The sequence below is a fragment of the Furipterus horrens genome, unplaced genomic scaffold, assembly GCF_987537825.1.
Source record: "Furipterus horrens unplaced genomic scaffold, mFurHor1.1.pri manual_scaffold_1, whole genome shotgun sequence".
Lineage (NCBI taxonomy): Eukaryota > Metazoa > Chordata > Mammalia > Chiroptera > Furipteridae > Furipterus > Furipterus horrens.
The window spans coordinates 62,711,139-62,727,027 of record NW_028327171.1 but is presented as its reverse complement, the minus strand read 5'-3'; the positions used below and the strand labels follow the sequence as shown (position 1 = coordinate 62,727,027).

Genomic DNA, 15,889 nt, shown 5'->3' with positions numbered 1-15,889 from the left:
TATCATGATGAAAAGTGGCACTTTATAAATGTATATATTACCACTCCATTTTAAAATATAGTATTCCCTCACTTATCGCGGGTATTACGTTCTAGACCCCCTTGCAAAGTAGGAATCTTATATTTATTCTACACTCGTAAACCTACGTAACTTTAACAACATACATACACAGTACCACAAAATCCCACGATATAGTGAAAAATCCACAATAAATAATTAAATACAATATTTTTTAAAATCCCATGATACAGTGAGGCCGCAATAAGTGAACCGCGATACAGAGAGAGACTACTGTAAACAAAACTAATACAGCCCTGCCCGAGTGCCTCTGGTGCAGTGCCCATACATCAAGCGGTTGTAGGTTCCATCCTTGGTCAGGGCACATACCTGAGTTGCAGGTTCCATCCCCAGTCCAGACAAGTAAGGAGGCAGGGGAGGTGGGGGGCAATCGATCAATGTTTCTCTTTCCCTCTTTCTCTCTCTCTCCTTTCTCTCTCATCAATAAAAATATCCTCAGATGAGGATTAGGAAAAAAAAATTAGTCATTTTTTAAACTGTTTTATGTGTGTCAGTGAACCAGATGTTAATTTCTAGAGCAGTGCTACTCAAGAGTGTAATCAGAAACCCAAACAGGTCCACAACAGGAAACATCTAAAAGCTGAGTCTGAGTGCTTGGAAACTTTGGGTACTACGTTCAATCCACATTTCATTTTTTCGGTAATTTGCTTTCATCATATATCGGTGTAACAGATCAAAAACTAATTTTTAAAAAAAGCTGATCCTTCACCACAGATATTTTGGGAACACTGGTCTAGAGGGGACAAATAGCAGGCTTCTGTTTCTTTTCTACACCCCCACATCACCTAGTGGAAGTCATAGATCTATCAAGTACAAAGTAAATGAAATATTATTCCAAAAACATTTTGATTAGTTAATGATGACTTAAAAGTAGATCTCATGTCAGTAGTAGAAATGTAAATAGTATCTCCAATTCATTCTTTTTTCCAGAGGGAGTTGACATTTAGTCTAAAACTAACCAACAAGTTAAAAACAGCTTTGACCCAGAAAATACTTCCCATACTGTCTACTAACATAACACTGTGTGGAGCTTTAAAAACAACAACAAACTCACAATGATCAACAACTGGATCTAAAAAACAAACTAAGCAAACAACTAGAACAGGAACAGAATCATAGATACGGAGATATAGGGAGGGTTCTCAGCAAGGAGGGGAGAAGGGGAGAATGGGGAAAATGTACAGGGATTAAGAAGCATAATTGGTAGGTACAAGATAGGGGGATGTTAAGAATAGTAAAGGAAATGAAGAAGCCAAAGAACTTATATGCACAACCCAAGGACATAAACTAAGGAGGGGAGGGTTGCTGGAGGGAAGCAGGATACTGGGCAAAGGGGAATAAATATTGGGACAACTGTAATAGCATAATCAATAAAATATACTTAAAAGAAAAAAAAGAAAAACTGAGCAATATCAATATCAACCTCCCATGCAGAATTCAGAAGAAAGATAAATTATTTAGCTCAGCCTTGGACATAGTTTTACTGGAACCTCATATCTTCACATAAACCAGAATTTTAGCAAAAAAAAATCCCAACACTTCAGACAAACACATTTCAATCTGTTTTTCATTGCTGCTATGCCTTAAATCATCCACACCTCAAAAGACTCATCAGGTTAATCCATGAATGAAATGGCTAGAAACAGAGAGCAGCAAATGCTACCAAACTAACAATACAGGCGTCTGCATAGTCAAGCTGTGGAACTTCGGGTATAGGTTGAAGGCTGAGTTTATTCTTGCTGAGGAAAATCTCTGCACAAACTGACTCTGGAAATTCCTGCAGAAAATTCAAGATAAACAGGGAATCCCTATCAGTCCTGTCTCCCCTCTTTCTCCGAGACAGTGATTCGGGGTGCCCTATGCTCTACATAAGGCATCACTCCTCCCATTGGGTCCTGAACCCCTGACCCGAGGACCAAGAAGATATCCCTTTCCTCTTCAGCAGGTTTCATCTTTTCCTCTCCCTCAACTGTTCCCAAAATCTATAAATGTGTTCAAGTTTACAGATTCAATATACTCTTGCTTTACTGAACTTTTCGCAATTCCTCTGAGGATGGTGTCCTCTGCATCCTTGCCACCTGGAAAACACCTACATTTCTGAAGGTTTTTCTAATCCCTCCCTCGTCTGCTCCCTACACCTCACTGAACCTTTTAATGACTTCACTGCTTTGCAAACAGGACTGCCATCCCTCCATTCAGGGTAGGAACCATGTCTTAATACTTCCTGGCATCTCCGCACCCTGTACCACCCCTTGATTTGCCAGTACTGTATTCTAACAACCATTGGCTTACAATGACTGCTTGGTTACCAGATACTGTCAACAAATATTTAACTCCTACCATGTACCTCTCCTTGCCTCTGGTTGTGTCATGGGGGGAAAAAAAGGACATGGCCTCTGCTTCATGGAACTTACATTGGCTGGGGGACAGGGCAGGTGATACATAAATCAAACACAAACAGTGTTAAGTGCTGAAGAGCAAACAATCACTTTGCAGTGGTAAAGAGAATAAGGCAACCAGCCGCAGGGGCCACATGTGTAAAGGTCCCAGAGAGAGATGCTGCTCCACTAGAAGGCCGAAGTAACTGAAGTCCCACTCCTGGTCACTCTCCCTCAAGCTGCTCAACACCTCACACGCATCTCCCTCCAACTGCTCTCCTCAGAGGTCCTGCCCACACCACAGGGCCCAGGAAGTCCAGCTCCAAAAAGTTCCATCCTTGGAGTCAGCCTGCCCCTTCATCTATTCACACACTCTCAACACATAACAACAGCCATGACTTCAAACATCCAAATCCAGATTTCTAGCTTCCACTGCTATACATTTCTATGGGGATTCCCCAGAGGCATCTCAATTTGAAAACATTCAGAAAAGAATTCATTCTCTCCTCCTCCTCCCCCTCCCTCATCTCCCCAACCCTTGGGAGGGGGGGAAAAAAATCAAACACATTATTTTGTTCTCAAAGGTGTGTTAGTTTGGGGACCACCATCAACCTACCTATCAATCGTGTAAGCCAGTGGTTCTCTATGTCTAAGGCCTTTGCGGTTCCCAAGAACTTTCCAACCACATATCTGTGTGAAGCCAGGTTTTCTTCATATTCTTCAGCCAAAACAACATATTGTAACAGACTGAATGTAGAACTCAATATGAGAATCCAGACATTAAAAAGATTTGCAAAAATGTAAAGCAACCTTCACTTGTTTGGAAAAATGGTTATCGTTCATAAAAACCATTTTAACATGAAATTATTTGTAAGAGAATATATATTTCTAAAATTTCTCAGATTTTACTTCTAATACAGTAAATATTGCAATATAAAATCTACATAAACAAAAGCTCTATGGGGTCCTCAAAATTATCTAAGATTATAAAGGGGACCTAAAAATCAAAGTTTTTAGCCTAAGCTAAAAATATTGGTATATTCTTATACTCATCACTCCTCCATACTTTGTCCACCCTGCCATCCAAATAACCCCTCTTCAATCCTCTCTTTCTCCTTCTTCCAAAGCTTCCCAACCCCCGCCAGCCAAAAAAAAAGAGCCCCAAATGATGTCTACATCAAATCCGGGAACCTGTGAATGTTACCTTATTTGGAAAAAGGGTTTTTGCAGATCTTGAGAGGAAATCATCCTAGATTACCCAGGTGGGCCCTAAATCCAATAACAAGTGTCCTATAAGACACTCAGAGAAGAACAGACACAGGGAAGGCGGCCATTTGAAGATGGAAGGCAGAAGATAGGCTGACGTGGCCACAGAGAAGCCAAGGGACGCCCACATCCAGCAATGGCTGGAAGATAAAGAACAATTCTCCCCTAGAGCCTCCAGGGGGAGTGTGACCCTGGACCCTACAGATGTTTTCTTCCTACTTCTTGTTTCTAGAAAGAATAAATTTCTGTCATGGTAAGCCTCCTAGTTTGTGGTGACTTGTTACGGCAGCCACACGAAACTAACAGACAGACCACCAGGCCTGGAATGTCAGTGACCACCTAGCTGGTCAATCTTTGCCTCATGTGACCTTCAGAACCACTGTCCCCCAAAATGTGACCTTTAGTCATCTCAAATCTCATTCCCTTAACACTCTTGAATGGCACCTCATCACCTCTACCATAATATCCAAATCTCACAACACAGCACACAAAAGGTCCCCATAACTTAATCCCACCTTTCTTTCCGGCTCCAACCCAGCTCTCCACACCTACACACCTCACACCTTGCCTCAGGACCACAGCCCAGAGCACACTCCTTGTTCCTTTCGGCCTGTAACACTTTGCCCATGCTGGTCCCTCTTCCCAGAATTAATTTCCTCCCACATTCTCAGCCCCATCCACTCCTACACAGCCTCCAAGACCCAGACTCAAAAATCTCCTCCTGGTAGGCCCTGTCCAAAAATGGGCCACTCCCTCTTGCTGGCATAGCACTTTGCACACTCCTCTCAAAGAAGATCTGAAACACTCTATTCCTCACTCACAAGGCTATAACTCCCTCTACACCAAGGTTTCTCAGCCTTGGAACTACCAACATTTGAGGCCACATAATCCTTTGTTGTGAGAGGCTGTCCAGAGCACTGGAGAGTTAGCAACATCCCTGGCTTCTACCAATTGCAGGCCAGTAACAACAGCATGGGAGGGGGTGCGTCTCCCTTACATGAAAACCACTGCTTTATACTGAAATCTTCAGAGAAACCCAAAACACTGATTTGGAAGAATGTATATGCACCCCTATGTTCACTACACCTTTATTTACAATAGCCAAGATCTCGAAGCAGCCCAAGTGTCCATCAGTGTATGAGCGGATAAAAAAGCTGTGGGACATTTACACAATGGAGTACTACTTGGCCGTAAAATAAAAAAGAAAGAAATCTTACCCTTTCCAACAGCATGGATGGACCGGGAGAGTATTATGCTAAGAGAAATATGCTAAGCCAGTCAAAGAAAGACAAGTACCATATGATTTCACCCATGTATGGAATCTAATGAACAAACCAAACTAACAAAATAGAAACGGACTCATAGATAGAGAAAACTGACAGCTGTCAGAGGAGAGGGTAGATGAGGGGATGCGTGGAAAGGTGAAGGGATTATACCAAAAATAATAATAATAATAAATAAATAAATAAATAAATAAACCCAACAGACACAGTCAACAGTACGTAGATCACCAGAAGGTAAGGGAGTGGGGAGAGATAGAAGGGGGTCCAGGGGGGATAAATGGTGATGGAAGGAGACTTGAATTGGGGTGATGAACACACAATATAATATACAAATGATATATAATTGTACACCTGAAACCTATATAATTTCATTAACCAATGCCACCGCCATAAATTCAAGTTAAAAAAAAAAAAGTCTTAGACCCTAGGATCATGAAGCCACAGCAGGCAAAGGGGCCTGCAAGGTGCTCAATAACACTGACTGACGGAATTTGTTTGGCTGGCAGGCATATTATAGTACTGTTTCCCTCAAAGTATGAAAAATAAAACCCAGGGGCTAAAATGTTTTCTCCTCTTCTCAGGGCCAGAGCATTGCACAAGAAAGGAGGAATCATATACATGGAATGCCATATAAGTGGTGCTCCCTGGAAGCGGGCAATTGATACAGCTTATATGTTTGTATTTCTTAGAAATCTATCCATAAATAAAGAAGTATCTCAACCAACAAAAAGAAAACACAATAGGAATGTTCCCCTACACACACAGACCACACACAAAAAAAAATGCCATGCCAGAGCTACTTACACCAAAGGCCATAGACAGGACTGGAACCTTCCACCAAAACCACAAAAGAGTGCCTGAACTTCCTGAGTATTCTTTCCTCAACCCAGGAAACACCACACAAGATCCTAGCAAGCTCTGAGATCAAATGGTGAGCTGAGCAGTCCCTAGCTCTCAAGGAGACACTGATGCCCCAAAATAAAGAGCAATTCTCATTGCCAGGGCAACATGAAGGTGTTTACCAGAAGCAAAGTCTGTTTATAGAGGGGAGGCCAAGTCAAGTTGCAAGAACAAATCAGGGCACACAAGTGCTTGGCCAAGATCTGCTTTAACAAGTCACTCTAACCTCTCTGGGACTCAAATTCCTTTTGTATTAAATGACAAAGTTAGAACATCCCTAAATTTTGTTCTAGCTCTAAACATACCTGGTTTCCTCCTATAATGTACAGACCAACATAATCTCTCCAAACAAAACAGAACAGGGCTCTCCCTCCCTTCCCATTAGAACTCTTTGCCAGAAGTGGAAATAAATAAAGGAGCTGTTTCCACTTCCCTTCCACATCTGAGAGGCATGGGACCAGGCTCACAATGCTGCCTAAGGGACACCAAAGGCACTGTGTCTCTTGCTGTGTACTAATGATGCCAGAGAGTAGGAGTGTTCCAGAAGTGTGTATTCTCTGAAAAAGAGGGCTCATGTTGTGATGATTTGAGGGTGCCAAATATTAAATGGGAAATACCATGACAACATTAGAATGCTTTCAGCTGCAAGAAATTGACAACTGGTCCGACAAGGCTTAAACCACGTGGACATCTACTGTTTACTTAACAAAAAGCATAGGGAGAGATGGTCCCAAGGTCAGCTTGGTAGCTTTAACAATTTCACAAAGCCACTCAATCGCCTCCTCTTGCGTTGGCTTTTCATCCATAGGCTTGCTGCCCTGTGGTCAGAGAGGTGCCCTAGCTCCAACTGTCAAGTCCTCTTAACTACTTTTCCAAAGACAGGAAACAAGGAGCTATCAGGCATTAAGAGCACTCTCCCCCTGTGCTTGCATTTTTTTCATTGATGAAAAAAAGTCTTCTCCAGAAGTCCCATAGTAAATTTCCACTAAATGTCTTCAGCCAGAATTAAGTTATCTGCTTGCTCCAAGATGCATGAGAGGCTAGGAAAGTGAGAATCTGGCTTTTTAAAAAAACTTTTTTGTAGGAAGCAGATAAGGGAAACCTGGGACAAGAACTACGGTGAAGCAGCCAAACAAGTGTCTGCTACATACAACTGTGGTGTGCTGGCAAATGCTTTATAACCAGCTGTGGGGGGGTGGGGGGTGGGACCCCACACACAAACAAACAAAAACAAAAACAAACCCTGATGAGTAGCATTTGCCAATTTCCTTAGTGTAAACACTCTCATTACGCCAGATTTCAAGCTACCAACATATTAACCAGCTCACAAAATTCCTGAAATTTTAATACTCAGTTGGTACCAGCCTACTGCAGCACACCACTGAATGTATACCTCGCAAGTGAGAGTAATTTAAGTTTACAATGCTCCTTCACATTTACTCTAGATGACCTGTTAGTATTCTCCCAGCTCACAGGTGGGCAAAAGGACAGAACACCCCAGATCACACAGCACAAGTGGCAGAGCTGAAATGCTCCCATGAGAGCCCCCATACCAGCCTTACCACACTTTGGCAGCATCAGGCATGTAAGTGTTTATACCTGTATCCTGTAAAGTCCCTCTGTTTATGCTTCAGCTAAAGGGGCTCTAGCCTGGTATGAAACCAACAACAAAGACTCATTCCTGTAAACTCAGTCAAAGTCAGCTAATAATTATTCTTTAAGTTATTGTCCCCAATGACAATAGCAGTACACAGTTATTGTTACAGCCTGGAATACAGATTAGTACAAAAAAGAAAGTAAAAATCACCCTTAATCCCATCCTCAAGAGATAACAACTATTTGCATGTGGTAATAATCCTTCCAGATTATACAGACACACAGGTGGGGCAAAAGTAGGTTTATAGTTGTTCTTATGGAAAATAATACAATAAATAATAATAAAAGAATAAACTCTTTCTCGTGTGTTTTCCACACTTAAAACTGTAAGCCTACTTTTGCCCCACCATGTATATCTTCTATTGAACTTATTGGGGTGACATTGGTTAATTAAGTTATGTAGGTTTAAGGTGTACGCTTCCATAATACATCATCTATATATTGCATTGTGTGTTTACCACTCAAGGTCATATCTCTTTCCATCACCACTTATCCCCTCATTACCCTCTCCTGTCTCCCCCAACTCCCATTTCCCTCTGGTAATGACCATGCTGTTGTCTGTCTATGGTTTTTTGGGGGGAGGGGACCAGGGTTCTTGTTTTTTCCTTAATCCCTTCACCTTTTGCATCCAGCTCCCCTACCCCCTTCCCTCTGACAGCTATAAAATCATGCTATTTTGTAACATAATGACATTTTTATTATGTAAAGGACAGAGAAATAGGTTGGAGGTTGTTACAAGGCACTCTGTTGTTGCCATCACCCAGCTTCAGAAATTCTCTAAAGACAATTAAAAGTCAGTGTTTCCACTTCCCTTCTCTGCCAGGAATGTGTAGGAGGCAGGCCTCTCCCTCTGGCAGGCCCCAGCCTCAGGTCGGCTTCTCTCCAGGCGAAGTCAACCAGCTCCTTTCAGCACTCAGACAGCAGTACTAAAGAGAACTGTTAATCACGTTCCCTCTTCTTATGGATCCCTCCAACTGCTCCAATTCCTGCCTAGTCGGTCAAGAAGCCTCATACCCTGACCACCCTGACCAGCATGACCGGTGTGGCTCCTTTGGTTGGGTGTCGTCCTGCAAAGCGACAGGTCATCAGTTCAATTCCCAGTCAGGGCACATGCCTGGGTTGTGGGTTCAGTCCCCAGTTGAGGCAGCCAATCAATGTTCTCTCCCTTTCTTTCTCTCTCCCTTCCTCTTCTCTAAAAAAAATAAATAAATATTTTTTTAAAGAAAAAAGAAGCCTCACAAGTGGGGTTCAGAAGTTCATTAAATATATCACAATTCTTGGAGTTTCCAACTTTCACTTACTCCATTCTACTTCTGCTTTGTTTTCACACCTATGTACACATGCCCACAAGAGGCCCTGGCTTACTAAAATCCTCAGACTCTGTCCATCCTCATCTTCCCTACTTACCCCTCAGCCAATGCAGTTTGCCTTCCAGACATCACTTTCCTGGTCCTTCCTCCAACTTCCTAAAGAATCACACTTCACCTCCACAGGGGCCAGCCCAAGTTAAATATCCCAAAGACTGGCTGCACCCCAAATTAACAGTTTTGCGCGAGTCCCCAAAGTGCCCAGTTGGGACCCTGACCCTGATCCAGAGTCAAACATAAAACTCTGCAGTCCAGAACAAGTTCAAAGAAAATCCTCATTGGATGAACTGCTCCCCTGTGCCACAGTTTAACCAAGTGCAGACAGGAGGGAGCTGCAGATATTTAAAGACCAAGGCATAGAATTCTACTCTGCTATAAACCATTACAGCTGACAGAAAACAAAACTACGCTGCGAACCATGGTTAGAAAAAAACTTCTGGGGGGAAGGTAGCTAAGCTCGTTTGCACTATTTTATAGTACCAAAAGTTACTAATACTTTGAACAGTGTATTTGTCTAAAGATTCTAATACATCAAATAGAGGGGAGCAGGTAGTAGGAGTAAGGGGGAGTGGTCCACAAGGTTCTCTACAGGTCAAGACACAAACTAATGTAATGGTTCTCAAACTTACTGTGACTAGGAATCATCTAGAAAGCCTGTTCAAAATGCAAATTCCTCAGCCTCCTCCCCAGAAATTCTAACTCAGCAGGTCTGGGTGAAGGTAGAGCATTATATCTGCATTTTCTTTCCTATTTTGTTCGTCGGTTTATTTTGTTCATTAGATTCCACATATAAGTGAGATCATATGATATTTGTGTTTCTCAGAGACTGGCTTATTTCACAAGCTTCTTTGATTCCGCTGCAGGTGCTGGCAGGCCCTGAGAAATGACAGCCACCTGAGTTCCTCCTCCTTGACCACAGAGTTTGGGTAGCACCACTTCTGTGAGCAGCAGGAAGCAGCAGGGCCTCTGACCCAGTCTGACCCAGTGCTTCCTATGCACAGATTCTGGCCTCAGAGACTCCTGAGGCCAGAGTTAAAACATGCAGATGCCCCTCCAGGAACACTGGTACTCAAGCAGGTGTCTCTGATGGGGCCAATTAATCTCAGGGGGAAGCTTTCACCCTAACCACCTCTGTCTTTTGGTCCCCTAGGCAACTCGCCAACCTGTCCTCTCTTCCCAGGCAACTTTATCAACATCCTCCCTCTCAAAGATTATAAAGAAACAAACGTTCACCTACCCTCACCCCACCTCCCCAGCTGTCTCTAAAATAAGCATTTACTGTTTTAAGAGTTTTAGATGCTAACAAGAAAAGTCTTTGCCAACATAAAATATGCATTGGGACAGTTAAGTGTTATAAATACAACTACTCAGTAAGAGTTCTCTCTGCATTTCATTAATTTCTTCCACAACTATTTACTGAGCACATTCTCTAACCCCAGGCACACTGTGGCTCACAGCCCTGAGCATGTGGGCATCACAGGGCAGCCCCTGCTCTCATGAAACCTGCATTCTAATGCAGAAAGAAGACCAGGGGATGAATAAGCAACTAATAATGAACTTTCAAACACTGACAAGCATTACAAAACACACTAACACAAGGTAATGAACAAGCAAGGACAGGGAACATGGGTGGGAACCTCTAAGAGCCAAATGACAGAAAACATGACTATAGCGACAGCAAGTGACAGGAGCCTGGACACAAAAGAGCTGGATCTGTTGGAAGAAAACAGAGGTGACCAGTGGTCACCCAGGAGGGGGATGAGCAAGTCAGGAAAGGGTGACTCAAGGACCAGAGGCCAGCTATTAAAGGGCCAGGTCTTGTGGATGTTATTGTTAAGTACAAAGGGAAGCCTTGGGATCATTTCACAAGTGGGGCGAGGGGTAAGTGGGTTATTACACTAACAGTATCTGGCTGGTGCTGAGCACTGTCCGTGTGCCAGGCACGGTTCAAATCGCATTTTGTCTTCGCAGCAACGGCATGAGGCAGAAACAAACAAGAACCTCCTTCCACAGGTGAGACCTGAGTCAAACAGGCAGTTAAGTGATGGAGCGAGAACTCCAAGCCAGGTGACCTGGCTATAGGCAGGGGTTGTGGAAGTGAGCAGTGGCCAGGCTGGTAGGCTAGGTAAGGAGTTTGTACTTTATTCCAAGTGTAATAAAAGGTACAGAGGGACTGAGACTTCCTGACTCATCCCATTAGATCTGCGATCAGAGAGGGCACATCCCCTGGGAAAAGCCCACCAAACCCTGGCTAGGCTGAGTGCTAAACCAAACTACTGTAACTTCAGTCAGACACAGATGTCTAATCTTGCCCTACCTGCGTCGGCAGAATTCTCTAGCCTCTGCAGAACTGGAGGTCTTCTTCTCTCTAGGTCACAGTTCACTAAGCGGGGCCCAAACCAGTAGCCTGGGATCACCTGGGATCTTGTCAGAAATGCAAATTATGGACCCCCCCTCAACCTACTGAATCTGAAGAACCAAGCCATCTGTTCTTAACAAGCCCTATGGCTGTTCTGGTTTATCCACACTCTGCCGTTGCCGCCACCACCACTACCACCACCCCTCCACTCCCACCCCATCACCTCCCAAGTTATACAGTACTCATCCACGAGCAGCTTCTGCACTATACACCAGGCAATCTTCCGCCTGGACTGACTCTGCTGGTGGGGCTGTATGGTTCCTGATACCTGGAAATCTCACTATTGCCCCAACTTATCTTTCTAACTAATTTGATTTCCTGAAAATACTTACTATTCAGCTGTTTAGGCCTCTTCTGCCCCAAGGAAAACTCCTCCTTCTTACTTATAGAGTTTAATTTAGCTTTCAGCTTTGTAGCCTTTAAGGTAGAGGTCAAGGGTAATTTCTTCCTTAACTTAGACTTTCCCTTAATGCCCCTCAGGCACCAATTTTCTCTCTTTATTCATTCATTCCCACTTTCATTCATCCATTCCAAGTACTCATGCCCAGAAACTTAACTGCACTAGATGCCAGGTAATTCAGCAATGCCTGAAACAGCTCTCATCCTTGAAATTGACCTTTTAGTAGGGAGTGGCATCATGCAAATAAACACATAATCATAAATTATATACTTATATTAGAAAGGCCTCTCAGGTGGTTTAGTGGGCTGAGACTTAACCCATGAAGAAGAAGCAGGCCTGACAGTAGTTTATAACAGCAAATATTTGGGTATTGAATCCATGCCAGACTCTAGTCTAAGTGCTTTACAAGTACTATCCATGCAAACTTCCAACAGCCCTATGGAGTAGGTAGCATTCCCAACCCCACTCTACAGGAAGGGATACTGAGGCACAGAGGATAGGACTATGTAAACAGCAGAACTAGGATTTAAATCCAGGCAGACTGGTTCTAGAGCCTACCCTCCAAACCACAGGCTAAGGTGAGAACACTAAGGTGGAACAGGAGAGGTTGATAGGCAGATAGGTATCCAGGAAGATAGAGCATCATGCATATGAGTCCTGGGGCAGAAAAAAAAGTCAGCCTGAAGCAAAAAGGAGGTCGAGCATTTTGGTGAAACTAGGGGGCAGTGAATGCATTGGAAATATGTTTGGTAACTGGATTAGACCAATGTCCTGAAAGATGTATTATGGGGTGTAACGTAAAAGAGGGAATCAAGGCTGACACCTAGTTTTCTGATTCCCTGTTTTCAAGGCTGAAGTACAGTCTATGTTTCCAGAGGGCACAGTATTATAACACAATATATGATAAAATCCCGTGAAGTACTAATCCACAGCACACTCCCCAATAATTATAATAATCAACCCATCAGCAGGTTAAAGCTTGTAGCTCTCCACTTTCCCCATACTTCTCTGCAAAGGGTCTACATTAAAGGGTCCCATCCTATCCCCTGGGAGGCGTTTTCCGGAACACTATTAGCACTGGTTAACAACAATTAAAACTTACAACTACAGTAATAAGGATACCTTATACCAGTGTTTTTCTCATGCAAATGTAATGCTAATTTAGTACCAGGTTGTCCAATTTTTCTGAAAAACAAGATTACACTAATTTACAAATGAGAGGTTATGCACCTTGCCCAAGGCCACACAATTGCAAAGAGGCTGAACCAGAATCCATATCGAGGTTTGTCCAACCTGGAAGCCTACACTTCCTCCATTAAATAAGCATTTCCCACAATGTGAGATACATACCTCTGATATGTATGGTTTTAGGTGCACAGATGAACTTTTTAAAGTTTTAATGCCATGGTCTTATTTTAATACTCATAATCATTTGTGTGTGTAATATCAAGTAAATAAAAATTTTAAATTATATACACATGATATAAATAATATATTTTATGTATATATCAAATCCATTAGAACAAAAGAATAGGTAATACAGAGACAGGGTAGAAATTCTGAGGCAATGCATAAATCAATGAAGCTTGTAAAAAAAACACTGCTCACCACATCACCACCCAAGAACAGAAAAGCACCTGTTCCACATTGTACTCAAATTTGGCTATTGTCACACATAACTCTGACTCTGCTCCAGAGAGAGAAAATGTGGCTGATTTGGGGGGAAGGGAGTAACATCAGAACAACATAATTTTGCATAAATCATCCTTAACACAGTTTTGGTCTTGATATAAATACTGGTTTAGTAATCCAACTCCTCTGCTTATTCACCACACAACTTGATTAAGTCAGGTCCCCTTTCCTGGGTCTCAGTTTCACTTTGTCAAAGTTATAAAAAGTGTACTCTAAGGTCACTTCCAGTTTTAGAATTCCATAAAATGTTGTAAGATCCTAAAATCCCAAGCTATTTTTTCCAAGATCATAGCAGCCTCAATCCTGAATGAGTGTCGACCTGAGAAATAAATGGCCACATGGCATCCCAGGCCACCACCCCTTAAATGGGAAGATGCTATCAATTATGTTGCCCTCTAGAAAGATATAGCAAGACATTAATTACAAGGTGATAAAAATCAGCCAATCAATGTACCTGCCTCCAACAAAACTTCCAAGAATTTCCTGCCACTAACTTTTAAGTTATTAACTTTCCTTACACTTTGTCCTTCGCCTGTTATTTCTAGTCCTTAACAATTAACTTTATTCTGAGTCAGGGAGAAAATGGCAAATGGGGAGGCAAGAAATCCGAAAAGTCTCATCATGCTCCTATCCTCATGTTAAGCCTCAGCTGAGAACCACCTGTAAAACCTTCACAGTTCAATCTGAATTACTCCATGGATGCTCAAACATGTTTAATGTGCTAAACCTCTAAAAGAAGTTTTCACTCCTTATTTTTCAAAAATATTATTAACAAAACAGTTGGACCAGAACACTCTTTCTCTATTATTGAATTAGATACACTTATCAAAAGGAAATCTTAAGGACCCCCTCCTCACCTTCTTCACAGAGTCCTTTCTGGGCTGTCAGTGGGCCTGTAAACTTTTAACAGAGGGTTTTTAGATTCCCAGAAAGAGAAGTTCTGAAACGTGCTCACTTTCGGTTTAGCTAAGAAAATAGAGGATGGGTGGGCTGCAACTGCCAAACTCAGAAAAGCAGAGCTGGGTAGGTAGTGAGCTTAAAAAAGGCAAATCCCTGAGCAAATTGATAGGAAGGGTGATCATTATAACAGGAGAGTTGTTACATAATTACTTGTTAATAACTACTGACAAACACACACATGGCTACCAAATGTCATGGTTACTCTAGGACAGTGTACCTAGTGCGCGAATCAATGTTTCTACAATGAAATTTCATTCAAAGAAATAAGCAATCCCAGGATATATTCCCTTCCAAGGTAACCCGACGGCTTTTACATATACAAAACAGCCTCCAGCAATTAAGCCAATCGCCTCTAGGGATGAAATCGGCGTTTCCTCGTAATATTGATCTTTAAAGGGGTGTGAAGATACAGAAAGAAGTACGTTCAAAGAGTTAAATATTTATCAACTCGATAAAAACGACTTCACTCCAAACCAAAAATTTTCAACAGAAAAGGCCCATCCCCCCCCCACACACACACACCCCGACTCGCTGATCAGCTAGCGCAGTACAAGACCGTGTCGGATGCCCCGTATTTCAACATTTTCCAAAAAGTTTACCAGGATTTACTGAAGCGGCGGGAAGAAAAATAAAGCAGGCAGAAGCGGGGGAGAGCGAGCTGGAAGGTTACGGCAAAAAAGAACCCGATGAAGCACCCAGCTATGTCGTGCAAGGCCCGCTAACCGAGAAGCGACCCTACACTACACCCAAAGAGCAAGCGCCCCTGTGGTGCGCGGGAACTGACAGCCGCTCTGCTTCTGTCGCCGGGGGTCCCACAGCCCCGAACCCGGCCCCCTCCGCCAGTCCCCTGCCCGACCCTTCCCCCGCAGCGCCGCCGTTGCCCGCTGGGCCAACTTGGCCCCAGGTCAGCGCTGCGGAGCGCGCGCGGCTCCGGTTGCTGGGGAGGCCGCCGGAGCCCTTACCTCCTTCTGCTTGGGGTCCTGCGGGTAGACGTCGGGCGGCCCGAGCCGGGGGCGTTTCAGCGGTCTCTGCTCATAGCTGAGAAGCCCGAAGGCGGCCATGATCTCTCATGTTAACCGGCGAAATGAATGAGAGTTGGAGCTGGAGCAGCCGCCTCTGAGCACCAGGGAGCAGCACTTTGCAGACAGACTCCCTCTATCCCCCTCCTCGATCGCTCGCTCGCTGTGGCGCTGCAGGAAGGAATAAAGCAGGTTGGATGCTGCCGCTGCCAGGCACGCAGACACGCACTGATGGGGGCAGCCTTCAGCGGGCACCCGGCTGCTCTGAAGCCCCAAAGACGCACCGTGCGCTCCTGTGGCAGCGGCGGAGGGGCTGGAGCCTGGGTCCTTCGCAGCTCTTGCCTCCAGTTCCACCCCTCCAACCCTGTCCCCAGGGGGAGGAGCAGCTGATGGGGACGTGTGACTTTTTTCACCAATGGACCCAAACCCACCCCAGCCGGACGAAGGCAGGGGGTGGGGGGAAGGGCACAG

General features: G+C 43.7%; 1 protein-coding gene across 1 annotated transcript in view; it reads right to left on the bottom strand.

Annotated features, from left to right (window-relative positions):
• The window catches only part of MED12L (mediator complex subunit 12L), a 310,414-nt gene extending 294,831 nt beyond the window's left edge, over window positions 1–15,583 (bottom strand). The window contains exon 1 of the mRNA XM_090275855.1: window positions 15,362–15,583. Coding sequence (XP_090131981.1) covers window positions 15,362–15,460 — 99 coding nt within the window. The 5' untranslated portion in view covers window positions 15,461–15,583. The remainder of the gene's footprint in view (window positions 1–15,361) is intronic.
• Window positions 15,584–15,889: the final 306 nt, after the last annotated feature.